The sequence below is a fragment of the Dermacentor andersoni genome, chromosome 2 (genome assembly GCF_023375885.2).
Source record: "Dermacentor andersoni chromosome 2, qqDerAnde1_hic_scaffold, whole genome shotgun sequence".
Taxonomy (NCBI): Eukaryota; Metazoa; Arthropoda; class Arachnida; order Ixodida; family Ixodidae; genus Dermacentor; species Dermacentor andersoni.
In genome coordinates, this window is record NC_092815.1 from 12,276,721 (window position 1) to 12,292,524 (window position 15,804).

At 45.3% G+C, this 15,804-nt stretch overlaps 1 protein-coding gene across 1 annotated transcript in view; it reads right to left on the reverse strand.

The window, feature by feature from the left end:
- The window catches only part of LOC126542979 (diacylglycerol kinase delta), a 430,642-nt gene that overhangs the window by 51,896 nt on the left and 362,942 nt on the right, over positions 1 to 15,804 (reverse strand). Inside the window, exons 20-21 of the mRNA XM_050190110.3 lie at positions 10,890 to 11,000; positions 6,778 to 6,936 (exon numbers count right to left, since the gene is read on the reverse strand). Of these exons, the coding sequence (XP_050046067.1) occupies positions 6,778 to 6,936; positions 10,890 to 11,000 (270 nt within the window). The remainder of the gene's footprint in view (positions 1 to 6,777; positions 6,937 to 10,889; positions 11,001 to 15,804) is intronic.

The following is a 15,804-nucleotide window of genomic DNA, read 5'->3' on the forward strand; positions in this document are numbered from 1 at the left end:
TGGTAGCACTGGCTAACCCTCCCAGGCTTAGTTCCAGCAGATACACATAAATACCCCAGAAAGTAGATGGGAAAACAGCGCCGCATTAGCTCAATTAGCAAGAGCATCGCATGCATAATGGGAAGACACGGGCTTGTATCCCACCTACAGCCAGTTGCTTCACAGCGGAGCTGTATATGGCTAGGGTACCATAGAATTTTCGTGTCCACACACTAAAGCTGTCATAACCAATGGCTCATACTCCCGTAAGCACTCATCATCCCGTAAGCAAGCAAAAAATGCAATGGCTCATAGCCCCGTATGATTTATGGCTACATACGTTGCATGGGTTAATTGCGATGACGCTACCCCTGTGGTCATTATTGGTGATTTCAATGTGGACGTATCAGGACCAAAAAGGGAGTGCTTTAAGCATTTCGTGTTGCAGACATATCGCTTGCAATGCCACACCAATCCGGCCCAACCGACCAGCCAGCGGCACACATGTATCGATATGACATTAGCAAAGAATGTGTTTGCAGTTGCGAGTATGCCTATCAGTGCATATCATAGCGACTACACAGCCATTGTGACCATCATTACTAAGTTATGATTCCATTACATTTATTTATCCTTTCTTTAATTAAATTAAGAACTACAGATAATTTTCCCTATGCTGCCCTTCGTGTCATTGTTTGTTGGCTTCTTATACGACTATATACAGTAGAACCTCATTGATACATGCCAGTTTTTCTGGTGGCAATATTCGCATTCGAGAACACAAAAAATGACCCAATAAGGTTGCACAAATCTTTACCGATTCATACGTACGCGGAAAATACAATTTCTCGACACCAACTTTCAGTACGTCGCCAAACTGCGATCGAATGAGACGTTTTCCGGCCGCTAGATCCTGTGTAAACAAGAAAAAGCATGAGGCATGAGTGATCGACAACAGTCTATGTAGCTGGCTGCTCTCTACCCGCCTACACTACTCGCCCGCCCGTCTCATGTGAAAATGCCGGCATGTACTCAGTTTTTCATTTCAGTACCAGCAAATTTTCTCCAGGGTCGTCACACGCAGCATTCACAGCTATCACCGCCAATCCTATCGTGATAAGCATCTCCGCCTGTTTCACAGTTTGTGGTGCTGTCAGAAGCAGAGTGCAGGCTTTTAATAGGTGATAACTGAAACACACCTCCGTTCCTTGCTGCAGACTGTGATTGTATATGTTTTCGGGCTGTGAGATCCCATGTGTACAAGAAAAGGTGCGAGGCGCACACGATCTAGAACACCCATCTCACGTGAAAACAATGGCGCACACAGTTTCTTATTCTGGTAGCATCAAATCTCCGCCCGGGTTGTCGCACGACACATTCACTGCTATCACTACCAAACCTAGTGCGACAAGCATCTTCACTTATCGGTTTAAAGTCTGGTGTATAGTGCCGTTCGTAGCATACTGCACGCTTTTAGTATGCGATAATCCAAATGCGCTGCCATTACCTGCTGCAGGCGGCGCCATGTGGGCATCACATTTCAATCCGGCGGCACCTGGCGCCGCCCATCAGCTCGATTTCGTTTCGGTTTTCCGTCGCCTTCAAAACACCATGCAATAGTAAAACAACAAAACGTGTCTCAGGCCGCCGAATCACCACCAGCTCGACGCGTGTCGGCATCTTGTGCCGCAACAATGTGCATGACGCTTCGCATTACATAGATGTCAACAATAGTTGAGCCTGTCAAGTCAGATCGTACGTTTTCCCGGTTTGTACATTTTCTCTCGCTTTTTATTTTTCAGAAAGTATAAATGAGGTTCTACTGTGTTATATATATATATATATATATATATATATATATATATATATACCATATTTACTCGCAGAATGATCGCACTCGTGTAATGATTGCACCTGTGAATTTTGTCGTCAAAATTCGATTTTTTTTCTTTCCCGTGTAACGATTGCACCCTGAACTTGTCGCAGCTATATGTCGTGTGCCAAGCCTAGCTAATGATAATCATGCTTACCATTTGTTGAATGCTAAGCGAATGGCTCTTAAAGGCATACCAAGCGGTCAGCACGAACCCAACATTCTTAAGAAGATGCCCCATTTCATTCCTTTCATGACTTTCCGCACTTCCATTAAAAGAAAGCTACAACCAAACTTGCCTCGGCTTTATTATTTGTAGGCTTCATAATTGTTTTGGTCAACAACAACAACATAAAGGGCGCCTTTTGATTCTTCTCGTCTGCACGCGTGGGCACGCAACAAATCGCGAGCGGCAACAATAGTGGCCACATTTACACTGATACGTTAGAAGTGTACCCTATTTGTACGCCGACGCTTGTAACACAGCTAAGATATTTGCCCACCCTTAGCAGAAACGTGCCATATTAGGATAGCAGTGAAGACAAATGCCGCAGTTTCCGCAGCATGCCCGCCATGTGTTTCTATGTTACTGGCAGCTAAGCCCTCCCATCTCTGTTTCTGTCCCCTCAAAGTGGACATGTCTACGTTATTGTAGCAAACTTGCCAATATTAATGATATATTCATTACTGATATGGAAGAAACTGTTTCGATACACGTAATGTACTCACAAGAAGAAAAATAATCGTGTTCGGTGCGTTAAACTTGCTCCGCCGGCTGCCATTTTTGTTTTGGTGTCCCGCACTGACACCGGCAGCCGCCTGCTTGTCGACCTATTGTCATCCCGCAGCAAATGTGGGATGAAAAAAGAAAATGTTTCTTTTCGTTGGAAATTTAACCCATGTAGTGATCGCACCCCTGAATCTGCGTCAATTTTTTTTTCGAAAAAAGTGCAATCATTATGCGAGTAAATACGGCATTTATTATTACGATATCATCGAGAGATGCTCAAGACACGAGCTGCCGCGAGAATGATGATGAAGTCGGTTTGTGCCCTTGGCGCGAGTGTCGGCCAGGCTGTCTGGCTCCAGTGTAGATAGCCTGTAAATAGCCTCTTTCGTCTGTGCCTTTCCACACAAAACATTCTGGTAGAGGTTAGCGATGCCCGTCCTCGCCACGGAACTCCGAAGTGGTCGGTACATCGAACTTGTCACCATGCCTCCCGGTGATGAGACCGCCTCTGCAACGACTGCAATCATCACGGTTGCCCAACATCGCGACCCTGGTGTGTTCTCTGGCTTGGAGGGACAGGACGTTGACGAATGGATCAAGCTCTATGAACACGCCAGTGCTAATAACAGGTGGGACCCAGCGACTATGCTCGCCAATGTTATCTTTTATCTCAGCGGCACCCCATGCGTGTGGTGCCAAATGCATGACGACGAGATAACCAGTTGGGACAGTTTCAAATAAAAGTTACGGGAACTGTTTGGCGACCCCATTGGCTGCAAGGTTGCCGCGAGAAAGGGTCTTGCGTCTCATGTTCAGACATCTACAGAGCCGTATGTTTCGTACATCCTTGACATCTTGGCTCTATGCCGCAAAGCTGACAATACCATGCCTGAAGCAGATAAAGTGGCAGATGTGCTAAAAGGCATCGCCGACGACGCTTTCAATTTGCTTGTTTTCGGCAATGTCTCGACTATCGACGCCATCCTAAAAGAATGCCGTCGCCTTGAACAAGCTAAGAGCCGCCACACACACACACACACACACACACACACACACACATTATATATATATATATATATATATATATATATATATTCAGTTGAACCCACTTATAACAATATTCAAGTGCCACGAAAATTCCATTGTTATAACTGATAATTGTTATAACCGGGTTGCATGAAAAAATCTAAATAGGGGGATGGCAGAGGTGATATGAGAAAACTATATAGGCAGGGAGGCCAGTACCCCTCCCCACCACCTTCCTCCAGCCGGCTGCTGATTGTGTTCACTCGTTTAACTGCGTCTTGGGTGCTCTGATTGCGTGTAACAAGCCGTAGCTGTCAGAGTTGAAGAATGGCACTGCTATAACAATTGCAAAGAGGTGTCACGAGTGGCAAGTGATATGCGAGCACCGCCGAGGCATCACTTTGGTGGCCCCTTTTGGGGCCACCAAAGTGTTGCAAAAGTTGAGAAGTTGAGAAAGAAGTTGAGAAACTGCGTGGCCGGGAACGACTTCAACACAACCAACAAAAACGAGCGCGAGTGATTAAGCTGTTCCCAGAACTGCACTGAATGAGAAGCCAGCGAGCAACATGATGATGATGATGATGACAGTGACCTAAAGAAAGGAAAGACGCTTGATTCCGCAACCAGTGAGGGAGAAAAACATGCGAAAGAAGTGGTCATTGCAAGGGGGGGGGCAAGGAGGAAAGGCTGGCAGTATCTTCTGCAACCCTTGCGGGAGCACACAAGACGTTCATTTGAGGGATCGCCAGCTGTTTCTGCGCAGGCGCGAGTAAAGGCGGGCGTGAGAGAGAGAACCTGGGGGCTTTTGCTCCTTGAATGTGTGATTCTGCCTAGGCGATACGGAGGAGGTTTCTTTAGCGCGTGTTGTAGGTGTTTGTATCTAGGCATTCTGGCATTGCGCAGTGGGGTCGAGTTTGTTTATGCTAGGCCGCTGGCTGCCAGCACGGTAAAATAGGTGAAGCAGCAGGCACTGACGCCCGATTTGGCGACCGCTGTGTCGGACAGACTGTCTCGCACAGACTGTCTCACACCTGCGGCGCTCGTTCTAAGTCAGTCATGGCGGATCATAGCTTGTGACCATAGTAGAGCCCGGGCCACATATATTGAAAATCTAGAAGGCAGAGTGCCTTAGCAAGTCTGTCCGACACACCTTCAGAGGCAAAGTTCTGACTGGTGTTGCAGAAGTCACGGGGTGTGGTAGTACTGGACTTAGCGTCACAAGTTGGCGGCTGGATGTAAATATATTTATTCAATCGTGTTTTTTTACTAGCTGCAACAACGTGTCATTATTTTGCATTATTGGCGCTGCCTCCAGGACACCAAAGCAGCAACAGGGACACCAAAGCTAGAACCCGGACTGGTCCACGGGATGGGGCTCACTGAGGCCGAAGCATGCCAGGGGTGTATAAGATCGGCTGTCTGCGGTAGCAGACAGACAATTTTTTTAGACGAAATGAGCACCACGAAATGGACTCGTCGTGAGATTATTATTATCAGCCTATTTTTATGTCCACTGCAGGACAAAGGTCTCTCCTTGAAATCTCCAATTACCCAAGTGACACCCTCTATATTTAAACTGCGGGTCTTAAATGCCTTTGCTGGTTAAAGGCGCCGGATGAGAAGGCCAAAGCGTGCCAGGGCGTGTTAACATAAAATATTGGCTGTCCGCAATAGTGGACAGCCGATCTTATACACCCCTGGCATGCTCTGGCTCTGGATCTCATACACCCCTGGCAACAGCCTCTGCGGCCCCAACCTACGGGCTGCCCTGCTTCCAGCTTTGATCCCCCGCTACCCCTTGGGTGCCCTCGAGATCCTGCACCACCTGCTTTATTATAACCTCAGGTGCTCTCTTGAGGCTTCCGTTTGCCAGTTACATGTGCTCTCATGGAGCAGTGCTTGTAAAAAATTCAATCTATCGTCATGACAAAAAAAGCGACCCATGATTTATACAACACCAGTCACAACCTTGCCCCTTCAGACACAGTGATCACTAAATGGGGCGTCCGTGCCCACTGGCTCACCGCGCAGGCAGCCAGCGGTGGAGCGTAAACAAACTCGACCGCACTCCACAATGCTAGCATATCTGGGGGACAAACGCATACAACATGTGCTAAGAAACTGCCTCCGTAGTGCCTAGGCAGACTCATATATTTAAGGAGCAAAAGCCCCGAGATTTTCTCTCTCACGCCCACTCTTACTCGCACCTGTGCATAAACGGCTGGCAATCCCTCGAATGAACGTCTCGTGCGGGAGCATGGCTCAGCGCAATGTGCTTGTGGAGCAGTCCATATGTGTTTCGGAGGGTAGGGCGGCGTAGAGCTATGAGCACAACCCATTCGTGTTTGGAGGGGTGGAAAGGCAATGGGAGGGAGCTACGCGAAGATGGCTTGAAAATGAGCGAACGGTGGCTGTTGGAGCAGCGGCCCATCGTGCAGCGGCTCGAATTTCTCGTTTTCTTATTTTCTTTTCAAGGATTTTGCATTTCACTACCTTTCGGTTCAGACACCCAGCAGCCAGTCTTCATCGTTATAACCGATAATGCGGCGTCAGAGCATTGTAGTAAGTGGGTTACTTCACCACGGAAAACATACAGAAGTCGACGGTGCAGCAGCTTCTCATTGTTATAACTGATATATCGTTAAAACCGGAAGTACCATTCGAAATACGCCAGCCTTGATATACAAACTTGTTTTGTGGACACTTCCTGGACGTGCGATAAATGTCTGTTGGATATTTGCGGACTTCTACTGGATATTCGTTATATCGAAAACAGAAATCTAATGAATGTCCGACGGATATTGTTGGTTGCTTGGGACGCGACGTTTGTCATGAAAAACATTATGTTTATCAAAGGCAGAATATCATAGTTCCAGCTTTCCTTAAGATTCTTTTTATCCCAGGTCACCTTAGCCTTTGTATTTGGCTACATTTTGCATTAGTGTAATTAGCAGCTGAATGATAATTAGTATATCCACTACTTTCTCACGCACTACTATAATTAGACACTGTGACAACGTGCCCAGACGCTTTAATAAAATTTTTTGGCGAAAACTATTTTATACATTGAAATCTATAGCTTCAGAGTTTAACTGGATATAAGTTTATGATTTCAAAGGGTTAACTGGTGCAGCAATTAACTACCAAACACTTCATGTAGCCCCATTACCTGGGTATGTTGAGAACGACAATGCCTTGTAGGGAAGGCAATGCAATGCGGTGCCCATCGCACTCCAACTGCACCCTCTGCTCCAAATTCTTGTATGTACGTTGCAACAACTCTTTTCCACCCAGAACACCATACCACATCAGATTCTTGGTGCGAGACCTGCAGATAGAACAAAGCATGTAATAAACTTCAGAACTAACAATCCCATTGACAAGAAATGATGAACAAACTATGCAACCTTACAGATTAAACATTTTTCTTTTTTTTTAACCCTGAGCATTTCTATGACTAATTGGTAATAATGCAACTGAACAAGACTCAGTCAAAGAGAAAACATTATCCAGTGCAACACCTTTTAAATTAAGAGCTTTTAGTTTACCAAAACCACGATCTGATTAGCAGAATCTCATTGATACATTCCCATTATGTACGTTTTGCCGGCGACAACGTCCGCAATCGAGAACACAGAAAATGCCCCAATAGAGTTACGCTCATTTTTTACAGGTTCATACGTTTCCGGAGGAGGAGGAAGTAAACTTTATTGCTCTAGAAAAAGTAATTCAGCAGTCAGGCCGGATGTCTTTATCTTCTATTGGTTGATGACTATCTCCGCGGCCTGCATGGTTGGCACCCCTATTCCAGGGCACCACTGAGCGTGGCTGCCCGTCGGGCATGATCCACCAGCCTCCGTTGGAGGCTAGGGTTGCCGCTGGAGAGCGTGCTCTCCCACTGCTCCGCACTCAGATTTTCTATTTTGTGGAATGCCTTATACGTATTGCATTCCCATGTAATGTGATAAAGTGTGGGTATTGTGCCACACCACGGGCATGTGTCCCTGTATTGACTTGGGGACATTTTGCTTAATTTATATGCAAATTTGGGAGAGTTCCTGTCTGCAGCTTTCGCCAGTAAACTGCCTGTTGTTGAGTGAGTGTATTGTGAGGCGGGGGATATCTGATCCTCGTCCCTCTATGGTAATCTAGTATGTCAGAGTACGTTGGGATCACTGTCATGAAATCCTCAGGATCTCTTTAGGTCCACTCGGCTTGTATGCTCGCGAACGATACTATCAACCCTTTGGTTGCCCTCAATCTCAGTGTGTCCCGGTACCCAAAAGATGGTGTGTCTAATGGGTTTATTCTGTCGGCCAGCGCGGAAGATTTGGAGCGCTTTTTGACCGATTCTGCCGTTAATGTACGTAGTTTCGGCATGCTTCCTTGGAGTCTGTTAGAATTATAAGGGATCTATTTGTGCGTTAGCCCTCCACAGCTGCTAGAGCAACAGCCATTTCCTCTCCCTCAGTTACCGTACAATCCCGTGCCGACGCACAAGCGATTTTCCTTTAGTCCGAGTCTATTACTGCCGCGACTCTTTGTTCTTTTTTTTTTATTTATTTATGAATACTGTGATCTTGTACACAAGATCATAGCAGGTGGGAAACATTGTGTTAAGATACAGAATTACAGACACAAAGAAAACAAAATTGCACATAGAAATTCAACAAGAGAATACAGCGACAAGGTCACTTAACAACAATCAATTCAAATGCTCTTGAAATGAATATAATGATGTCTGTCTGACAACATCATCCGTGAGGTTATTCCAATCAGTGATGGTCCTTAGAAAAAAGGAATATTTAAAACAATTAACTCGCGGATTTAATGGTGTTATAGAAAGAGAATGGCGATTTCTAGTTTGGTACCCCGAGGAATAGGTAAGGATATTGGAGGTGTCAACTTTGAAATTATTATTAATTAATTGATAGAAAAACTTTAAGCGACATATGCGATTTCTGTTAGGAATAGAGGGTAAACTGCTTTTTTTGAGGAGGTCACTGACTGATGCTCGCCCGTAAGTGTTATATATAAACCTTACTGCTCTCTTTTGGATTCTTTCAAGTTTAATTATGTTTACCTTTGTAAAAGGGTCCCAGATAATTACTGCATATTCTAAGATTGGTCTAATAATAGTGTTGTAGGCAAGGAGGCGTGTACCAGGGGTTGCTAGCTTAAGCGAGCGTCGTAAGAAAAAAAGCTTTCGGAGAGCGTTTGCTGAAACATAGTCGACATGCCTGGTCCAAGAAAGGTATATCAGAGATCCATAGACCTAGATACTTATATTCTGTGACTTCATGAAGAAAATTATTATTAGCAGTGTAGTAATATAGAAGAGGGATCTTTTTAAGTGTTATACTCATAAATACGGTTTTTTCAAAGTTAATTGACATTTGCCACTTCTCACACCAAGAAACTATTTTTGCAAAATCATTATTCAGCCTAATTTGATCATCAGTCGAACTTATTTTCTCATACAGCACGCAGTCGTCCGCATATAACTTAACACGTACTGATAGGTTTTTAACAATATCATTAATAAACATTAAAAATAGTAGGGGGCCGAGGACGGATCCCTGGGGAACACCAGAATCGACAGGGACGTATCCCTTCGTTCTCGAGGATATACCGCAAAACACGATTTATCGGCAGCAGCGATCAGTACCTCGCCGTACTGCGATCGTGTGATACGTTTCCCGGCCGCTAGATCTCACGTAACAAGAAAATGCGCGACGCGGGCACGATCGAGAACAGTAGCTGCCCGCTGCGGCAGCTTCACCTCAATACTCGCACGCCCGTCTCACGTGAAAACGCTGGCGCGCACTGAGTTTCTCATTTTGGTACCAGCAAATCTTCTCCGGGATCGTCACACGCCGCATTCACAGCTATCGCTACCAAACCCATTGCGATAAGCATCTTCACCTATCTGTTTTACAGCGCGTGGTGCGTCGTGCCATTGAGGCTGCATGCTTTAAGTGTGCGATAATCCAAATGCACCGCCATGTAGGCACCACATTTCGTTCCGGCGGCATCCGGCGTCACCCGCCAGCTCGATTTCGTTTTGGTTTCCCATTGCCCTCTTAAAACACCACGGAAAACAACAAAACACGTCTCGGGCCACCAGAGTAGCATATCCGCTCGACGCGTGTCGGCGTCTCGCGCCGCATTGAACCATGCACGACGTTTCGCATTACGCAGATGTCGACGATGGTTGAGTCAGTCGAAATTTTTGTTACGTCGGATCATACGCCTTCCCGGTTAGTATGTTTTTTTCTCATGTTCTCTTTTTTTCTCGAGAAACTATGAACGAATTTCTACTGTAAAGGCATGCCGCAGTGGGGGACTTCGGATTAATTTGGAACACCTGGGGTTCTTTAACATACACAAATGCACGTTACACGAGCATTCGTGTAACGTGCGGGTTACACGGCTGCTGCATTCCACCCCCAACAGAATGCAGCAGCCGAGGCCGAGATCGAACCTGTGACCTCGTTCTCAGCAGCCCATCATCATAGCCAGAGCTATACTGTGCCATGTGGGAACAGCTTCTCCCACTGTGTAAGCAATGTAAGCAAAACAACAGGCTTTGTCTACGCAGGAACAATGGTCTAAAAGAAAAGTCGCAGTTTCACCCAAAAGGCAAAGATGGAAAGCAATAAAATATATTAGACAGCTATGCAAAGTAGGGGTAGTAGTTTTATTGGACACATAAACTTGTAAACTTTCACTTAACTAAATTAACAAGCATATGGTGTCACTCATGCACAGCCAAATAAGACCACATCTCACTCGATCGCAGGCACCCACTGTCAAAACGCCGGCGTGAGGAAGCGCAGCAGCAGCAAGTGAACTGACCTTCATGCTGCCTCTCGCTTCAACACAAACTAAGCATCAAAAGCACAGCGCACATGAAGCTATCAGTCCTCGGTGCATCTTGACTCTGTCCCCATCGCAGATTGCTTTAACGATAAGGCCCGCATGGCCGCGCCATACGCCGCCAAAGTAGAACACCTTTTTTCCTCCCCTTCATCCAGTGCCTTGTGCACGATGGGAGACGGCGTGCTTCCTTTCCAACTTCCTCCCTTGCGCATGCCAGATAGAGCCACCATTCTCGGCTCACCGTCGCATGGTGTCACTCGCAGACAGAGGATACTGCACATAGCCACGGTCTTATTGCGCTTGTACTTTATACGAAACGCCACGGCGACGAGATAAATGCGCCTGGAGTGTCCATATAATTGCTATCGCAATAAAACGAAAAGACGGCTGTAAATGTACCTGCACTTTTCAGGATGCTCCTCCCGCTTGTTGTGAAACTCAAGAGTGATCTTGGCATCCAGACCAATGCCAAAGTAGTTGTTCATGACACACTTTTCTTCAAAGCCTTCCCTGGGAGGAACAGAAAAGAAAGAGTAAGCAGATCCCACATACATATTGGAAATGCACACATGGGAATCCATTTGAAGCGAAGCTTTGGTAAACATCTAACCCTTTAAGGACGAAACATATAAATACCCAGAAAACTTTTTTATCTTCTATCTAAATGTGCAAAACACATCAAGAATAAGCATAATCAACAAAAAGAAACACATTTTGCAGAAATTTTTTTAGCAATAGGGGGAAAACCCCAGGCAGGAAACTAGAAGTGGGCATCACCCCAAGCCACCTAAGGCTTCATTTGGAATTTGTACAGGCAGCTTTTGCCATATGTGAGCCACAGGTGTACATTCCATTAGCTTTACATCATGTGTGTGGCACCACTCTTACATTGGTGTGTCTCCTCTGACTTTTCGCGCCCAACTTCTTCTTCATCCGGTGTTTCTGCCCCAAACCAACAAATGACGCTTGCTGCCTGTCATTCAGTGTTGACTGAAGACAGTTAGCCAGAGACTTCATACTCAATACTGAAATTCGGCAAGAAATTTTTTTTTCTGGTATGTTGCTTGTAGGCAACACTTATTAATAAAGGGTTAAAAGGGTACTGACACAAAATTCTTTGGGTGCTGTTTCTTGGACCTGATCAGTAGCTACTGATCCAGTAATCATGCTAAGGAAACTCATTTGCTACAGTGCGCGCCAATTGTTTAGTTATATGCTCGTATCACATGACCAGTGATGATCACGTAAGTGCACGAACCTGCGAGGCACGCTAGCACACCATCTACCATGTCATTTGTGCTCCTGTTTTGTCAGCTGGTTTGGTGCTAAGATTCGGCGGGAAACCTGTACATTGCTACACGATCTTAATGCTTCATTGGGCAGATGTTCACTACACATTATGATCCCAACATTAGAGTGTTAGTCCTATTTTATCGTGCCCGCAAACTTCTTACCGTTCGTGGTTTGCTGGGTAACCAAAGCAGTCTATGGCAAGAAAAATGCTGGTAGCGACATCTGGTGACACAGTATATAATCAGAGAACACACAGAACTAATACTGTAACCTAAATATTCTACCCAATGCTGGTGCAAGAGTAGGCAGCAAGAATAATTTAATGTATTGTACTTTTATGATAATGCCCTTTGACAGTAACACTGACCTGACACAAACAATTTTCGAATGCACTGAACTTGGACAAATCGTCCCAGAATGTCACTACCAGCATTGCTACTGCCTTAAAGTTAGACAGGCGGAGTGCAAGCATTGGTTAGAGAAGATGGAAGAAGGAGATCAATGGCATGCTATAGACTAAGGAAGAAAGAGATCAGGAAGGAAATGTTCTATGATAAATCAAGAGGCAGTGCACTTATTTTTGCGGCTAGGTCGGGAGGTCTGAAGACGTGAAGTTATAACAGGAGATTTACTCAAGAAAATGACTTGTGTGGCAGGGTATACATCCAATAGTAAATAGAAATGAGGTCAGTCTTCAGGAAGCCCTGGGATATAAAGACGGTATACTGAAGAGATAAACATTGGCGCTGTAAACGTAAGTACGAGACGATTAAGGGATTGGTGGCACATAAGTATAGAGAAAAGGACGTGGAATAAAAATGTATGTAACCACAGAATAGAACAATTATATACAGAAAAAGGTAGAAATTAGACATTTCACATTAACATAATAAACACTTAAACAGCAGACTAGAGTGTGGTGACAAAAGCCATCGCCCCGTTTTAAAGGGGCTCACCCTCCTGACCATCATCATCATCATCATCTGCCAGCCATGGCGCCAGTAACTTGTTAATCCATTAACAATATGTTTGCATGCATGCTTCATGTGTGCACGTACATACACTTCGTGTGGGGTCACTGCAACACCCAATAAAAACAGTGCTGAAATGTCCTCTGCATGGCAAGACGAGCCAATGACATCGCACATCACCGAAACCAATTGCTGAAAATCGTGATGTCACATTTTTTACAAATAGGACATATGCTGATGGCTACATAGATAGGTGCTGCACTTTCAGACTCGTCACATGCACTAACTTCAAAATTAAATTTAAATACATTCTAAGCTGTGTTTGCTATTATAACCTTAAAGGTGACACCTATGAGCTCACAGCAATTCAATCGACATTATTTCGAGGTAGAATTTTTGTATCAATACCCCTTTAATTAATTGCTTTATATCAAACGGTGATGCACACAATTGTGTTTACTTCCATCCTTTACAATGTGCAATTTCATAGAATGCTTATGTTTATTCACCACAAAGGTCACAATTTTATTGCCATGCAATTTTTTAGGGGTGTGTGAATATCAATATTTTTGAATGTGAATTAAATATGAATACTGTGAGCAAAATATTTGCATCTCATTTTCCTCATCTGAACATATCATCATTGACTCATGTCATTATCGTATCTGTACATATCATCATCAGAGCCGCAACTTCTTTGTTGTTTTAGTGTGGAATCTTTGAGAATAAAGAAGTTCTTCAGAAGTGGTGGAGGTTACTCCTTGTTCCCAAAGTCCTCTCACGGTTTCTCCCTGGAGCTCCACTCAGGTTGTCGCATCACCCCACCGTGTGCTACAATGTCCAGCGAAGACCCACCCTATACAACTGACGCTGCCGTTTCTGCCCAGTCTTCTGTCTGGACAATCAACAACTGTTAGCATGAACCCCAAGTATTTGCTCGCTTACGCAGTGAAGATGTTGAAGATTGGCTCGATAACTACGATCGAGTCAGCGACTACAATAGGTGGGACAATTCTCATAAACACTGCAACCATCCCTTTCTACCTCTCTGGCATAGCTAAAACTTGGTTCTTGAACCATGAGCCCGCCTTCCCTGACTGGACCACTTTCACTCAGAAGTGTCGTGCTCTTTCTTTCTGTTCCTGCTATTTGCACTAAAATCGCGAAAAAGAAGCTTGGCCTCCGTGTTTATCAGGTGTCGCCAGTGCCTCCTTTTCCTGACTGACACCAGTCAGCAATGCCATTATACAGATGATGTGCATTGCCGTTTCGTAACAGCTGCAGATTATGTGCTTTGGCCATCTAGAGAACAAATCATTGCTGTTCGTTCCACTGAGATTGTGCATGGCAACGTGTTCATTCACCCTTATGGCTGCATTTCATTTAGAGGAATTGCGATCGCTCCCAGCCTTCTTCATTTAACTGATGGGTGCGCAATGGTTATTGCATTTCTTGCTCTCTTCTGACAAGTTGCACTAGCCCGGACCTTTCACCTACTCAGACTCGAGATCTACTCGATTTGTTGAAAAAACATGGTGCCTTGTTCAACACCCATTCACCCATCCCCGGTAAAACGCCTGTCACCACTCATCGCATTCAGACCGATGGCTCTTGCACCATTCACCGCCGTCCATATAGAATGTTTCTTACCAAGCGCAAGGTTATCGAGAAATATGCATGCAGCATGCTTGACTGGAATGTAATATGCCTTTCCTAAAGTCCCTGGTCTTCTCCAGCGGTTCTTGCATAGAAAAAGCATGGCTCAGTATGCTTTTGCATCAACTACTGCACCCTCAACAAAATCACACGCAAAGAAGTTTATCCCCTGTCATGAATTGATGACGCATTGGACTCGCTGCAGGGCGCTGAGTACTTCTTCAGTCTTGATCTTCAATCTGGCTACTGGCAAATACTAATGTACGAGCCTGACAAGGAGAAAACAGCATTTTCCACTCCGGACAGGCTCTACAAATTTAATGTGATGCCTTTCGGACTCTGCAACATGCCTGCCACATTCGAGCGCATGGTAGACAGTGTCTTATGTGGTCTCAGAAGGAAGACCTGCCTATGTTATCTTGACTATATAGTTGTCTTTTCTTCAACATTCTCACCACATCTTGAGGGCCTTGATGAAGTTTTAACCCGTCTTGCCAAGTCTGGACTGCAGTTGAACACACAAAAAAATGCCATTGCGCGAGCAAGAGCATCAAGGTTCTGGAACACTTAGTTAGTAAAGATGGGATTCGGCTGGACCCGGAGAAGATCGCCGCAGTCCTCAACTTCCCCTGCCAAAAAATCAAAAAGACTTGCGCAGTTCTCTCAATCTCACCTCGTACTTCCGCCATTTTATATGCAACTTCACAACGCTTGCATCTCCACTTCCCCAACTTCTTGGAGCTGCCATTCCCTTCGTTTGGACAGAGGCCTGCGAAGCAGCTTTTCAGGCTCCAAAGCGAGCCCTCAAGTCCGAGCCGGTATTATACCATTCTGACATGCCTGCACCTACCATCGTTCACACCAACGCTAGCGGTCATGGCATAGGCGCTGTTCTATTACAATGTGACCATACCTCTCATGAGCAAGTCACTGCCTATGCCAGTTGCTGTCTGTCCACAGCAGTGAAAAATTATACAATTACTGAGCAGGAATGCCTCGCCGTTGTTTGGGCTGTGCAAAAATTCCACCCGTATTTACACGGCCACCACTTCACGGTCGTTACAGACCATCACACGTTGTACTCGCTGAAGAACTTATCAGGTCGTCTTGGGTGCTGGGTGATTCACTTACAGGAGTACGACTTTGTCATAATGTACAGGTCTGGAAAGAAGCATCAAGGTGTGACGCTCTCTCCCGTTGCCCATTTTCAATCTCGCATCATCCACCACGCCTCCCCAACATAACCTGTCTCACAAGCCGTCTTTATCCCTTTACAAATAGCAACACTGGACTGGCCAGGCGCTTACTGTCCTCTCGTCCTTATTGCACACCAGCATGCAGACCCATACTGTTGGACTATTCTTGACCACTTCAGCGATTCCTCCTCGCCCCCA